The sequence below is a fragment of the Panthera onca genome, chromosome B3 (genome assembly GCF_046562875.1).
Source record: "Panthera onca isolate mPanOnc1 chromosome B3, mPanOnc1 haplotype 2, whole genome shotgun sequence".
NCBI classification, from domain to species: Eukaryota; Metazoa; Chordata; class Mammalia; order Carnivora; family Felidae; genus Panthera; species Panthera onca.
This window is the reverse complement of record NC_138344.1, coordinates 136,054,799-136,069,769: the sequence shown is the minus strand read 5'-3', so window position 1 is coordinate 136,069,769 and position 14,971 is coordinate 136,054,799. Positions and strand designations below refer to the sequence as shown.

The window sequence follows — 14,971 nt, the reverse complement described above, 5'->3', positions numbered from 1 at the left end:
TGCGGGTCACTGCAGCTGGGCTGACGTGGGCTTCCGGTTGCAGTCTCGGCTGGGAGGGGCTCCCCTGTGCGGGTTGGGCTCAGGCTGCCCCAAGTAGGTCCACTCTGGGGCCCGGCTAACTGGCAGCGGCTCCGGGGCGACACAGACCCCACTGCACGTGCACATGTCAGTAGCCACTTTTTCAGGTTTACCAACGTTCATGGGCCAGAGGAAGTCACGGGGCCAAGCCCGATCTCAGCGGGGAAAGGAACAGGGATACCCTTGCCTCCGGGGAGCGGGGAGTGAATATTTGCTAAACACACCAAATTATAGCACTGGTATTTGGGGTGGTTTTCAAACGGCCTCATGGGTTCTAATGTTCCGCCAGGGCTGAGAACTACTGACCCACGGTCACACTGCCTGTCCGCCAGTCAAAAGAGAAAGCAGGCTTCGTTGATTTGACTTTATTTCCGAAAATGAGTTGATTCAACCAAAGTCCACTTCTCCCCGAGGCAATTTCTTTCAAGAAGAGAGTCCTTGGAATTCACAGGGCAAATCGTTTTAATGATTGATTTTAACTAGGTCCTGCGGACCCAAGGGGCAGGCCCATGTCTGATTGATCTCTAACGTTCTCAGCCCCGGCCCAGCACAGAGACCAGGAGACGTGCTGGAATGGGAGGTTGTTGGAAGGAACGAACATAGACATTGTTGTGTAATCTCCGTGACGGCAGGGATTTTTGTCGGTGGGCATCATTGTTATATCGCCAGCGCTTAGAGGCACACCTGACACGGAGTAGGTGCTCAATAAATACTCTGTCAGTTAGTGAAGCATGCATGCACGTGTAGACAAGCTGTCTGGGACGGAAAAATGAATGGTGGGCAAGCGGATGGTTGGTTGCATAGAGAGATGTAAGAGCGGGTGAATGGGAAGGTGGGTGGATACATGGACAGGTAGGTGGACAGATAGATCAGGGGACGGGTCACGATCGGTTGGACGGATGATTAGGCAGTTGGATGAATGGACAGATGTAGATGGGTAAATGAGTAGGTGGGTGGACAGATGGCTGCACGGGAGAATGAATCAACGGGCAGATGGGCGAACGAGCGGATGGATGGCTAGACAGGTGGGTGTGTTGATGGGCAGACGAGTGGATGGAGAGATGGGGAGCTGAATGGATGTTTGAGTGGATCACGTGACAAAATGAATAGATAAACAATGATCGTGAGCTTGCCAGAGGAAAGCACAGCCTTCCCTGCTGGTCAACATAACTCTCTTGCCAAACTGTTAGTGACCAGGATGGTTTCGGTCTCGTCACAGGGCTTTCTGACTTACTGCTTTCTCCTCCCCTCGGAGTGCCTCTTCTGGAGGCCGGGGTGAGAGGCAGAAGAGAATGACCATGGAGATCAGCGCTCGGGGCGGACAGCGTACCATCGGGAATGAGGAATACAGCCTGTATAGCAGCCTGAGCGAGGACGAGCTGGTCCAGATGGCCATTGAGCAGAGCCTGGCTGACAAGACTCGGGGCCCAACCACGGCTGAGGCCACTGTGTCCACACGAGCCAACCGCCAACCTGCCCATTTCTACCCATGGACCAGGTGAGCGAGGAGAAGCCAACTAGGATACCCGTGAGGTGCAGATCCCAAACGCTGCTAACCCAAGACCAAAGCCTCGGTCTGTAGGGTACCTTTTTACAGCTTAAAGACTCACGTTTGTTATCGAAACTTACCGAGGTTTGACAGGCCAGGCACTCTAGTAGGCGCTATACTCGTTTCGCCTCATTTAACCCTCTTAAAGACCTTCCAGGAGGCTCTCTGCTATATTCCCATTTTATAAACGAGGACACGGAAGCTCAGGGCTGGTAACTAGTCCCAGGTTGCACAGCTAGTAGATGGTGTTGCGGAGACTGGAACGATCCGGTTCCAAAGATCATGGCTCGGCTTTGTACCACTGGCTTTATATGTGAATGCGGTGGGGTTGATGTTCTGAGTCCTGAGCAGAGCTCCCCACCTTACCGATGCAGTCTTCCTGGGAAAACACGTCTGAGAAGCGAGGGACATTTGCCCAGCAGAGTCACCCATTCCTCCTTGGCTCTGGCTCCCCTGTCTCAGCAGGACCTCAATGGCAGGACCTCCTGGGGCAGCACCGTAGAAATATGATGGGAGCCACCCCCGAAGTTCCACACAGGCAATTCTGAATCTCCTAACAGCCACACTACAAACAGGAAGACAAAGAGGTGAAATCAATTTAGGTGGAAAATATTATCATTGCCACGTATCCTCAATAGGAAAATTACGAAGGAGACTTTTACGTTCTCTTTGTCCTACCAAGTCTTTGGAATCCAGTGTGCGCTTTGCCCTCACAGACCATCTCAGTTCAGGCTAGCCGCATCGCCACGGCTCACCAGCCACATGTGGGCAGCACAGATCTAGAGGGCACCTTCTTTGCAGGAGGTGGGAACCAGAGAGGTAATCAAGCATTGGATCTTAAGATGCTTTTAGGAGGGAAAGCTATGTTTAAAAATGCTCTGTTCCTCACTGAATCTAGGTCAAGTCCGTATTTGGGGGGGGTGGTGGTGGGTGGAATGGTTATGTTCTGTGGCCTCAGGACATGGGCCTCGAATCTCATTGTCTCCAGGGGCGCCTGGCTGGCTCCGTCAGTGGAGTGAGCAGCTCTCAGGGTCGTGAGTTCGAGCCCCTGGTTGGGCATGGGGCCTACTTAAAAAAAAAAAAAAAAAATCTCATTGTCTCCAGCAGCCAGCTGACTTTCTGTGTGGCCTTGGGCAAGTCCCGTAAGCTCTCTTAGCAACAGGGGACAGACCGTCTCTAATATCCAGTCTCAGGTGACAGGGTTAAAGGTGGGTGGTGGTACATCCCAGCCCCGTCCTGATGATAGCCACCAGGCGTTCCCCAAAGTGACTTTGGCCCTTGCTGAGGCTGGACTTCCTCTGCCAGGCAGATTGGGCAAAGACTCGGGCTGCCCTACACCGAGGAACCCCTTCTAAGGGGGAAGATGGGCAGCCTCCTTGGGCGGCGGGAAGGAGTAGGAGGCACCAGGTTACTGGGCTGCACCTTGAGGGTGTCCCATTCTGGAACCCAGCCTTAGAAACAGAAGTGACTTCATGGCCGGTGCTCTGGGAGGCCCTGGTTCCTGTTCCGGCTGGTTCATCCTAAGTCAGACCACAAGTTCCTCTTTCTCAAGAGGAGATCAGATAGAGAGAACATCCCCTGGGGTATCTGCAGCCTTCTCCCCAGTGTGGGGGGCCCCACCCCCCGGCCTCCTGGGGACACTTACAAACATTAGAACGGAGTGGGCTCGTGGGGTCCGGACCCTCACCTCCTCTTTCCTCTGGTGGGCAAGGAAGGACAGACCCACCATGGGACACAAACCCTTATCCAGCCTCCTGAGACAAAAGCTCTCACAGAGGAAGGGAAATGACTTACCCAGGGTCGCACAGCCATCACCTAAGTTCCAGGCACAAGTAATACATGGGAGGGGATTCACCCTGCACCTTCTCACTCCTGATGGGAGCTGAAATCTCCCAGATTCAGCTCTGCCCTTTCATCTCTGGAAGACGGGCAGGCTTGGGTCCTGCTGGGGAAGCCCATGCCTCCCCCACCCCCCGCCCCGCCCCAGATGCACACTGAGTGCTTTCCATGTGCCCAGCACACAGCCTTTCAGCTAATCCTTCCAAAAGCCGCGCAAGGTGGACATTTCTGGGCTCGATGTTATAAACGTGCGCACAGCAGGACCAGGAACAGAACCGACGTCTGTCCCGCTCTGCCTCTCGGACGCTTAACCAGCTCTGCCCATCCTGCAAAGGCCTCTTTTCGTGCCCCTCCTTCCTCCGCTTTGAAGTGGGGTTTGGGTCTCATTACAGCCACCTCCTACCCACAGAGTTTCAGGGTCCCCAATGGCAAGAGACACACTGGTTTGTGCCCACATTCCCAGACATGGCATTTCAAGAAGCACAGGACCCAGTAGAATCCTTTTATCCCCAAATAGCAGACTCGCCATCCAAAGCCCAGAGCAGGTGTCGGGACAGGACATCATACATGTCCCGGGGCTCCACATGGCTGGCTCCTTCTCAATGGAAGGTCACCTCCTCAGCAAATCCTGCCTGATCACCCTTCCAGGTCAAACAGGTCTCCCCCTTACTCGCTCCCTTGGCTGTTTCCTTCATCGCCCCGACTATGACTTACAGTTTCTATGTACTTGTTTCAGCCACGAGGGCAGGGGCCTCACTCATCTTCCTTTCTGCAAAACCTCTTGTCTAGCACACAGCTCTTGACCCATAGCAGCCACCAAATGGCTGTGAGCGACTATTGGGTGAATAAAGGAATGTATAGAAAGGTAGCAGAGTAGAGTGGAAAGAGAAGTGGGTTTGGAGGTTCAAATCCTTCTTCTGTTACATACTGGCTGTGTGACCTTAGGCAAGTTACTTAACCTTTCTGAGTCCCAACAATCTTATCCTTAAAATGGTAATAACAAAAACTTGCCTAGACAACATGCAGTGTTCTTATGAAAAGCAAATAAAATGGCACCTTCTTCACATCTCCTGGCTTGAGTTGATCTTCCCCCACCTCCTCTCTGAGCACCCAGAGCGCCCACGTCATGACCGCCTCTGTTTCATGGACAAGCTTTTGCGTCACTATAGGAAGGCATTATCTGGCCTCCTGAGAGTGTCCCCAACTATACTATACAACCTCTTTGGGGACAGGGAGCAGATATTGCCTACTTTGGTATCCTCAATGCCCGGCAAAGGGCCTAGATTGTTGTAGGTGCCCAAGAAATGTTTTGAGGCAAATAACTGCATTTCAAAACCAATAAAATGCTCTATAAATATAATTTATTGTTTTCACCTTGTGACCAAAATGGCGACTGTGGACGCAAAGGTCAACTGAGACGTCGGGGTTCTAGAAATGAAAGCCAGATCCACATCCCAGAGAAAAGATAACGTCCCCTTCTAAAGCCATTTTTTTCCAATTTGCTTCTCTCCCACCACGATGTAAGGGATGAAGTCAGAAACATGCATAGGGATCATCTGCTGAACTTTGGCCCCCTGAGGGCTCCCTGAAAGGCAGACCCAACTTCCCATCCCATGGAGAAGTAGGGTTCATGCAGCCATGAACCAGAGAGCCCAAGGTTACGATGATGGACCAGCCCACAGTGGGCCCAGGAATCTGGGTCTTCCCAGTTCTTTAAACTTCTGTGCGTTTTTAAGGTTACATTTCTAAGACGACAACGGAGGAAAGCATAAAGTAGAACTTTGTTTGGGTTGATGTGTGCACAGCTGCAGAGAATTCAAATCAAACCACCCACACCGACCATGCTCTTAGGAGGTGCCAGGTGCCTTCCTGGCACCTGGATGTGAATCAGGCCTCGTCCCTCTCCTCCCCAAGTTTGCAGTCTAACAAGGGTCCCAGATGTACACAATGGCCCAGCAGGAAGGGCGCAGCAAAGAGGCTTGCCTCAGTTTCAGAAGGACACAGAGAGGGTCGATTCCCTTAGCCAAGCAGGTGAGTTTTGCAGGATGAATAGGAGTTCGCGAAGTAGGCTGGAGGAAGCAAACCTCTTTGAACCTCTGGTTTGAGCCACCGGTGTTCAGCCGGGTCCAGCCGAATTTAATGGCCTCCCTGGGGTTGTCAGCTCTCGGAGAAGTTGGGGAGCCTTGTCATTGCAGCCCAGGTCCCCACTCTCCCTGAGCCTGACCCGTGTCTGGAGTAGGGGCCAGGACGTTTGGTGACAGTGCTGTACTCCTGACCCCCCGAGCTGCCGCCTACGTGAAGGACGGGGGCCCTACCTGGGCCTCTTCCAGGGCATGACCTGTGCCCACATCCTGCCAGGTTTCTCTTACCTCTGATGACTAACCCCGGTGGTTTTCTCTGCTGGGAATTCCCCCCCTGCCTCGGGGCTGAGGGGAAGTGGGGCCCGCAGCCTTGACCGGGCCGGCTCCCCATGTAGCGTGAGGCTCAGCTCAGCACTCGGTTGCTCTGAGCGCTTGCCCTGCCCATCCCCCTAAAGCCGAGTTCACGACTGACCACAGGGTTCCAGGAGGAGTCCCTGCTCTCTTTCCCCCCTCCCCGGAGACTCTATGGTCTGCATCCCGGGCCCTGGCACAAGGCTTGGGACGGAGCAGGGAGTGGGAAACTCTTGTTGCGCGGGACTCGGCCTGCCTGCTTCCTCCTCTGCGAAGCGGGATCAACATCCAGCCGGTGGGGAGGACAGAAGTGAGGCGAGGCCCTGCACGGTCGTGAGGGACATCCCCGTCACCACAGCTGTCACCCCCAGCCGCCTCGCCGTCCCTGTCTTGCTGTCGTTATTTTGCCATCAGAGATAGTCCTGGTCTTAGGGTGGTGTGATGGGTTTTTATTGGCGCTTGTCGTCTTGCTAAAAACATCCTGGCAGCAGTAACACACGGGCCAGTGATGAAGGTGGCTGGGACTCCAGGATCCTGCGCAGAGACCCAGAGCTCTGTCAGGACCACACAGTGGCGGCGGGGGGGGGGGGGGGGGGGGGGACAACTGTGAGCTGGGCCCCAGGCCGCCTTCCACCCTGCCCAGCATGCTCCGCTTTCCGGGGGGTGGAGAGGGGCCTCGGCAGGGCCAGGCTTTGCACAACCGCCCCCTTCCCAGGATGTGGTCTCTTAGATCTGTTTGACACGCAAAGTTTCCACGTGAGTTCATTTCAGCAAAGGCTCCGCAGCTACAGAAGCAGTGGGGAAACCCCCCCGTCCGGTCGCGCCTCCACATCTTACAAATGAGGAAACTGAGGCACAAAGGGGGGCGGGGGCTTGCTCAAAGTCGCAGGGCCGGTCAGAGTAGAGCCCTTAGAGCCAGAGACAGGATGAAGAGGCAAGAGGCAGGGGCATCAGGACCTCTGCAGACAGACCTGAGTCGGCCTCTGCTCTGCTCAGCTGCGTGCGAGCCCGGGGCAGTGACCCACCTCCCGGAGCCTCAGTTTACCCGTCTGTCAAGGGTGAGGATGTTGGTACCCGCTCTAGAGGACTGATGGATGGGCGCACACAGGTGGTGGTCAGGAAAGGTGAGTAGTAACACTCAGAAGAGCACGGAGGAAGGCAGTGACAGTGAGGAGAATGAAGGTGGCCGGCCTGGCGGTCCCCCCGCGCAGAGATGGCCAAAGCAAAGCAGGCCGGCTTCCTTGCCTTGCCTCCGCCCCCCTCCACCATGACCTGGCCTTGCTGAGGGCACCCACGAAATCTGCAGGTTCTGGCCTATCTTGGAGGAGCGTGGGCCTCCTCAGGGTCACAGTTCCAGCACCTGCAAACACCACAGGGTGCTGGTCACACGTAGCAATGTCCTCAGTCCCACGGGGCACCCCCGAGGGGTGCGGGGGAACCAGGCCAGGCCTCCTGGAGTGTCCATGGCACCTGGCACCCCAATCAATTGGATCTGTGGCGTGGCCACCACACCCCCTTTCACCCCTCCCATCCTCACCAAAGCCCAAGGGGGTGGGGAAACTGAGGCTCGGAGAAGTGAAATCATGATCAAGCTAGTGGCGGACGCGTGCCGAGCACCCCTGTGCCTGGACCCCAGCTGAGCTCACTCGCTGCAGCCTCACGGCTTCCGACACTGGGTTATGCGGAAAACTAAAACCCAGAAAAGCTCAACCTGTCTGAGGTCACAGGGCCGGAGAGTGCCAGAGCCTAGATTTGAACCTGTGTCCGTCTGACTCCAAGCCCTGGCCCCCCCCGATGGCCTTTCGCTGTAACTTCTGTCCTGCGTGTTCCTGGGACAGCAGGACCCTCTAACGAGGACCCGGCGAGGCGGATGCGGGAGTCCAGACCTGGTTTGGCTTCCCAGCCACGCTCCCTTGTCCCCCCGACAACCTCCAAGAACCTCTTGCCCATCCCTGTTGGGACCCAGCCTGGCCAGCCCGAGACTGAGCCCCTTCCATCCAGGGACCTGCCGCTGACTCTTCTCACATCCTCTCTGGTGAAGAATGTCACCTTGCTTCGTCTCTGCCTCCTGCGGGGTTGGCTGGGGAGGGGGCCGTGGGGGCGGGGATGAGGTTAACCTCATTGTTGTCTTATATGGTCATTTAAATCTCCCAGGGCTTCCTCCAAGGGCCAAAAATAATCCGGAGACACAGCAGCTGTGTCCAGCACACAGAGAGGACCCGGCCATCTGCTTTGGTTCAGAGCCCTGTGTCTGTCTGTCAGTCTTTCCCCTTGCGATCCCTCCATCCTGGATCCTGCCTCCGGCCATGACCCGCTTCTCTTATGCAGAGTATTTTTCCCTCTTTCACTCCTGCCCTGCACCCTCCAGGTCGACTGTGCCTCCTGAGAACCCGCCTGCCTCGGGCCCCATGGGCCTGTTCCAAGGGGTCATGCAGAAATACAGGAACTCCCAGCTGGCGTAAGTGACCCCCAGCCCCCGAGACCGTGCAAGTTCACTCTTCCACCTAGGGTTAGTGGGGGGTGGGGAGTGGGAAGCAGACCCCAGGAAGGGGGGCATCCTGGAGGGACCTCCCGGGCACACCACTCCCACGTGTGTCCCCCCTGAGACCCAGCTGAGCTGAGCTTAGCAGTCACAGACTCAGTTCAAGACTGTCAGCGGGGCTGTGCCCGTGACTGAGCCCGCAATGCCCCCCGCGTGGGCCCCGGGGGCCGGAGCAGCCCCGTGGGAGACGGCCCTAGGACCCCCCCCCCAAAAGCCCAGAGGAACTCCGAGCCGAAGCTGATGAGTCAGCCGCACCTTCTGTTTATCTCAGTTTCCCCCCTGCGTCACCGTGGGTGTATCTGAGCATATCTACAACGCTCACGCCCGTGGTCTTTGTTTTGCCTCGTTGCCTGTATTTGTTCAGTGCCAGGCTGTAAAATCCAAAAATAATCTGGGCTGCAGGAGGGGTTCTGTGTGCCTGGCACCAGGGTGCTGGGCTAGGTGCGTCCTTGGAAAACAGATCCGTGCTGCCCCTTCTCCGCCCCCCTGTATCGACCCCAGAAGCAGCTAAAAGCAAAAGAGGGGCCCCCCGTCGCGGGAACCCCTATCTCCTTGCTCCAGTTATGTTGCAGAGAGGGGAGGAGGCAATGGGCCAGTGTTTTGAGTCTCTTCCCAGCTCTTTTCAAACCCTGCCGCCCCGACTTCCTTGGTGCTGTGGGTAGAATTCTGACGGTCTGGAAAAGGGGGCCCCGGACTCTGGTCTCGGCACTGCTGCCCCTTCCTGTGTGGCTGCCTGTGAGTCGCTTTCCCTCTCTGAATCTCCCTTCTCTGTGAGAGAAGGTTGGAGAGGACAGAGCGGCCTCTGGGGTCGTGTCTAGCTCCTCGGTCTCTGATGGTCTGACACCCCCCAGCAGCCTCCCCCTACCTCAGGGCGGGGCTTTGGCTGAGCTCCTAGAGCAGCAGTCAGCATGTGCACCCGAGAGCTTCAGGGTCCTTGCACCACAGCTGGACGAGAGCCAGGCTGGGCGGCAGGTCCTGGGAGTGTTCTCATGAGACTGCGCATCCCCCACCCCCACCCCCCCGCCCCGTCCACGAGAACAGCCAGCCCTCCTCTCTTCCACTTCAGCTGGGGTCCCACGGGAGACCTGCCAGGGGAGCCGGGATACATACCCAGCCGGGCTCTTCCTGACGCCAGCAGGGGCTGCTCTGGCCGCTCGTAAGAAGAGCTCACCGAGGTGGTAGTGATGGCGTTGATGGGGACGTCGGGGCTTATCTGGTCAGTTACCCAGTTTGCTCGTGGGTCTGTAACTTAACCGGCATCTGTGCTCTGAAGCTATTAATAACCGGAGGGGCTGAAAGTCAGGAGGAAGTGCGGCTCACGACGGAGGAAGCAGCTGGGAGGGTCAAGGGGCCGGCCCCGTGGACCCTCGGGGCCCATCCTGCCCCCTGACATGGGTGAGCGCCCTGGGAACAAGGCCTGCCTCCGGTCTCACCTTCTCCATCTAGGAAATGGGAGCACTTATGCAGAACATTCCCCAGGAGTGGATCTGGGACTCACAGCTGTCCTGGTCCTCACTGACGCAAGGATGGAGGGAAGGGAGCTCAGTGAATGAATGAATGAATGAATGAATGCATGAGTGAAGTAGCAAAGAAGTTGTCATTCATAGTAGCCCTGAAATCTCTCAGACATTCAGAAGTTTAAGACTGTGCAGGCTTCATACGTATTAGTCCTTCAAGGATGGAAGTCTTTCAGCAGCTAAAGCTTCTAGGGGTGAGGGTAAAGGGTGAGGAACAAGGAAGGGAAGACCCCAGAGACATGCCCACTGGAAAGAGCCCCCCTCTGAGGGACTCTGGTCTCAGAGCTGCTTGATGTGCAAACTGGCCCCAAAGGTTCCCGGTAAATGCTAGCACACTGCACTGAAGCAGCTCCCACGGGGTCAGTTATCCATCCGTCTGGGGGCCGGCACTGTCTGCCCGAATCCTCTTGGTAGACGTGGTCTTGGTGTAACATTAAATGCAGCCCTGCAAGGCGCAGGGACAGAGGGCTTCCTTCCCTAATTTTCTTTTGGCCACCAAGGAGCCCCGTCTAAAAGATACCCTCAGTTTCCATGTGTGGAAATGAACGAGCCTGCCATGTGTCATAGACTTTCCCTACATGGTGCCCACTTGGAGATAAAGGCGTGGAAGGACCCCGGGTCCTGGGCTGCTCGCAGGGGGACCAAACACTGGCAAGGCTCGACCGGAGCCCCCACATTGACTTGTATAGGCCAGTTTGTCCTCCAAATGCACAAAGGAGGCCGTTGCAAAGAATGTTTTGAACAAGATACAAACAAAATTCCCAAAGAAGCAAGCAAAATGCTAGTAGGGGAGAGGTCATCTTTTTGGAAATGGAAGGAAATAGAAGAGATGAAGGAGTGAAATAATCGTTAGGTTCTGGAAGTTTCCTTCCTTCCTTCCTTCCTTCCCTCCTTCCGTCCTTCCTTCCTCTTCCTTCTTCCTTTCTCTCCTTCCTTTCCTCTCTGCCTTTTTCTTTCTTTCTTTCTTTCTTTCTTTCTTTCTTTCTTTCCTTTCTTTGAATATTTATTGAGTACCTATTATGGACCAGACACTGAGCTAGGCCCTGAGAATGAAATCATGAGAGATGGAAGAAATAAAGGCGCTGTCCCTGTCTTCCTGGGACTCATAGTCCAGCGGGGGACACAGATAGCATCAAATAACTGTTCAGAGACACGCAAAGGCCAATGGTTACATGAGGGCTTATGATCGGAGGCAGGGAGAGGCTGACCTGGGCCTGTGGGCCGCGCTTGACAGGCCTGAGGAAGCTGTGATGGATAGCTGGTGGATGGATAAGCCAGAGGAGCCAAGGTCAGGGCCAAGGTCGGGGCCGAGTTCCAGGGCACGCCCATGTGGTTTAGGAAGGATTATTCTCCTTATTGAGGAGGACACTGCCGGCAGGGGGCTGAGCACCTGTTCCAGACCAGCAGGGGCCAAGCAGGACCGAGTGGTCCCACCGCCAGCACTGCCCCCCGCCACCAGCAGCCCCGCGTTCCCTCTCCCTGTGGGGAAAAAAGCGGCCCGCCCCTCCCCTGCCGCCTGGGTCCTGAGGAGTGCCCCGCCCCTTGCTGTCACAGGCCTGTGGACCCGGTGCTGAAGGCCATCAAGGAAGGTGATGAAGAGGCCTTGAAGGCTATGATCAAGGCGGGCAAGAACCTCGCAGAGCCCAACAAGGAGGGCTGGCTGCCGCTGCATGAGGCGGCCTACTACGGCCAGCTGAGCTGCCTCAAGGCCCTGCAGCAAGGTGAGGCCACAGCTCCGGGTGCAGCCAGGGCTGGGAACAGGACTGGGGGTGAGGCTCCTTCTTTTCCAGAGCGTCTTGGGCAGGGGGAGGGTGAGAGGCAAGATTCTTACCCCGTGGCAGAGTTAAAGTCACCACGCTGGGAGAGAAAAGTGGCTTGTCCCCACCCGCCCTGCTGCCACCGCTCTGGGCCTTTCAGGACAGCAGAGCCTAATTCCTAGAAAAGGAGTGGGGGAGGGCTGACTTTTGGGAGAGCCACTGCCAGCTTGTTCCAGAATGTTCCAGGGGCTGATGTGGTGTGGAAAATACTGCAGCTGTGCCTATGCCCCGCCAAGGCTGTCCCCCACAGCTGTGGGAACCTGGGCAAATCATGCCTCCTCTCGGAGCCTCGCCTTGCCCCCAAGCCAGATGTGGATAAGGTAACACTTGCAGACAGGACTTACCTCTGCCCTGAAGGAGCGTGAGCCCCAGACAGCCCGCCATACTCTAGGGCAGAACCAGTTGTAGGAGACGGAGCTTCTGGCCGTGGCTGGTGGGAAAGGACAGGGTCATTCAGAGAGGGAGAGGGGTTCAACCAGGGAAAGCTTCCCAGAGGAGGTGGCATCTAAGCTGAGATAATGCAAGTGGGAAGCTGAAACAGCCCCGTGAGAGCAACGGAGTCCAGGGCCAAAGGATGGATGGTATATTTAGGTGGATGCCACACATGTCTGCCGTTGGAATTGGGCAGAAATTGGGGCCACCTTTGTGTTGGGAAGGTGGGAGCGTCTTCCCCCTTCACGAACTCCCTGTCTGTTCTCCCCAGCATACCCTGCAGTCATCGACCAGCGCACCCTGCAGGAGGAAACGGCCCTTTACCTGGCGACGTGCAGGGGACACCTGGACTGCCTCCAATCCCTCCTCCAGGCTGGCGCCGAGCCTGACATCTCCAACAAGTCCCGAGAGACCCCGCTCTACAAAGGTGAGCCCCCCCACAGTGGGCTTCCCTGGGGAAGGGTCCAGAGGGTAGGTGGGCAATTGGGAACATTGCTCCCAAAGTGCATAACTCCCTCCCTAGCCCCCCTTCTTCCCAGCCAGGGGTCTTCTGTGAAGGGCGGATGTCTACGGGCCACACTACCCAAGTCCTCCTGTGGGCCCGGCACGCCAAGGAGCGCTGAGGGCCCAGAAACAAAAAGCTATGATCGGTGCCCCAGCGCTCTCCCAGTCCAGTGGGCAGTGACACACAGACAACATAACAGCCAGGCAACAAAGAGCTCGGCATGATGCACCCGGGAGCATCGGGGAGGGCTCTAGCGTTGGGGGTGAGCACCCACAAAAGGGGGCGTCGGAGCTGAGCTGGAACAGGAGGCTGTTTCCAGCTGGACAAGCAGAGGGAACAGCATAGACAGAGGCAAAGAGGTATGAAAGAAAATCTGTACCTCCGGGACATTTAAAACAAACCAGAAACTTAACCTAGCTCATTCAATACATCACCTGAGGACACTGGCATCTCTAGCAAAATCTGAATCATCGTAATAGCTGGTATTTACTGAGTGTTTACTCTGTGCCACGCACTGTTCTTTAATTTAACCCTAATATCCATCTACATAGGAGACGGGCATTACATGGGAGGTATCTCCATGTTATAGATGAGGACCTAAGGCACAGAGACATGAAATGAGGCACCCAGGATTTCACACATGCTAGCAAGGGGCAGACCTGGGATTTAAACTCAGCAAGCTAGCTGCCTCACAGTTCATATGCTGAACTATGACATTATAAAGCGTCCAGTTCATGCCCACGGGCTTAAGCAATCAGGCTTGGGTCTTGCGCATACAAATATGAGAGGGCCTTTACGCTTTGAAAAACTGCTTTCTCGTGTGACTGGTATCCAGTACCTGGAATATTCCACGGGAAGCAGGTGCCTGGCAGCTGGTAACTGGGTCCACTGTAGACCCGAGATAGAAGTGTTTCTCAGAAGTCGTGTCTGTCCGGGCACCAGAGCCATCACCTAGAGGCCGAGCTGCCCAAAGGGAGCTTCCCGAGCACTGGGCAATTCTCAGCCGAGGCTTGGGCCCTGGTGCTGAGTGCACTTCTCCCACGTGCCAAGTACTGTGCCAGAGTGTTCCATGCACTCCCTCACCCAGTACTCTCACAAGGTCCTCTCAGGAAGGTTTTATTATCTCTGGTTGACAGGCGAGAAAACCAAGGCTTCGAGAGGTGGGGAGCTTTGCCTGGGGTGCTGTTTGAAACACTACCCAGGAAGCCCCCTTTCTCTTCTTGCCCTCACCCCTGCCTGACTCGAAGAAGTGGTAAATTTAGACAAGAGCCCAGCAGCCTCCCTGGTGATAACCCTGGACCAGAGCCAACAGTGCATTTAGGTTCTAGAAAGCAATGAGGCTTGGGGCGCCAGGGTGGCTCAGTCCGTTAAACATCCGACTTGGGCTCAGGTCATGATCTCACGGTCTATGAGTCTGAGCCCCGTGTCAGGCTCTGTGCTGACAGCTGGGAGCCTGGAGCCTGCTTCGGATTCTGCGTCTCCTTCTCTCTCTACCCCTCCCCCACTTGTGCTCTGTCTCTGTCTATCAAAAATAAATAAACATTAAAGGGGCGCCTGGGTGGCGCAGTCGGTTAAGCGTCCGACTTCAGCCAGGTCACGATCTCGCGGTCCGTGAGTTCGAGCCCCGCGTCAGGCTCTGGGCTGATGGCTCAGAGCCTGGAGCCTGTTTCTGATTCTGTGTCTCCCTCTCTCTCTGCCCCTCCCCCGTTCATGCTCTGTCTCTCTCTGTCCCAAAAATAAATAAAACACGTTGAAAAAAAAAAATTAAAAAAAAAAATAAATAAACATTAAAAAAAAATAAAAATAGAAAGCAATGAGGCTTAAGAGGGAGGTGTGAGCAGATCGAGAAGACTCGACAAGACTTTGTCTTGTACGCAGAAGACAGATTTTACCTCAGTTTAAGTGTGTAGCCTGAGGAAGGGCTTTGAGCAGGGCTTCTGGGACCCTCCACTTCTCCTGGCTCTGGTGATGTAGAGGACTGCAGCCTGTAGCGCTGGAGAGGGAGAGGAGTCAGGGACACCCTGGAACATTCCAAGGGACAGAGACTCTGGGCCTGATTGCCTGAGTTTGAATCCCTGTTCTGCCACTATCTGTGTGACCTTGGGCAAGTCGCTTAACGTCTCCGTGCCTCATTTTCCTCCTCTGTCGGAAGGGGGATGATGGCACTACATCCTTTATAGGTGACTGGGAGGATTATATCGGAGGGGCCCAGAAAGTGCTTTGAACAGAGCGCCTGCCACCTAATCTGTGCTACGTACAC

At 55.7% G+C, this 14,971-nt stretch overlaps 1 protein-coding gene and 1 long non-coding RNA gene across 6 annotated transcripts in view; one reads left to right on the top strand and one right to left on the bottom strand.

Annotated features, from left to right (window-relative positions):
* The window catches only part of ASB2 (ankyrin repeat and SOCS box containing 2), a 42,762-nt gene that overhangs the window by 11,972 nt on the left and 15,819 nt on the right, over window positions 1–14,971 (top strand). For 2 of the 3 annotated variants that reach the window (XM_060620639.3, XM_060620640.3), the window contains exons 2-5: window positions 1,298–1,576; window positions 8,267–8,356; window positions 11,512–11,678; window positions 12,478–12,633. In XM_060620639.3, the coding sequence (XP_060476622.2) occupies window positions 1,371–1,576; window positions 8,267–8,356; window positions 11,512–11,678; window positions 12,478–12,633 (619 nt within the window). In that variant the 5' untranslated portion in view covers window positions 1,298–1,370. Of the gene's footprint in view, window positions 1–1,297; window positions 1,577–6,577; window positions 7,023–8,266; window positions 8,357–11,511; window positions 11,679–12,477; window positions 12,634–14,971 lie in introns of those variants that run through there. The other variant, XM_060620641.3, reaches the window with a different exon arrangement.
* Window positions 2,085–9,928, bottom strand: LOC132670247 (uncharacterized). 3 transcript variants are annotated; one of them, XR_013555971.2, is made up of 4 exons: window positions 9,551–9,928; window positions 2,517–2,692; window positions 2,290–2,420; window positions 2,085–2,192 (listed from the first exon to the last, which is right to left on the bottom strand). It is a non-coding gene; the product is annotated as an uncharacterized LOC132670247 (long non-coding RNA). The 3 variants fall into 3 exon arrangements; XR_013555972.2 differs by having other exon boundaries at window positions 2,290–2,417; window positions 2,517–2,695; window positions 9,551–9,927; XR_013555970.2 differs by having other exon boundaries at window positions 2,290–2,417; window positions 9,551–9,925.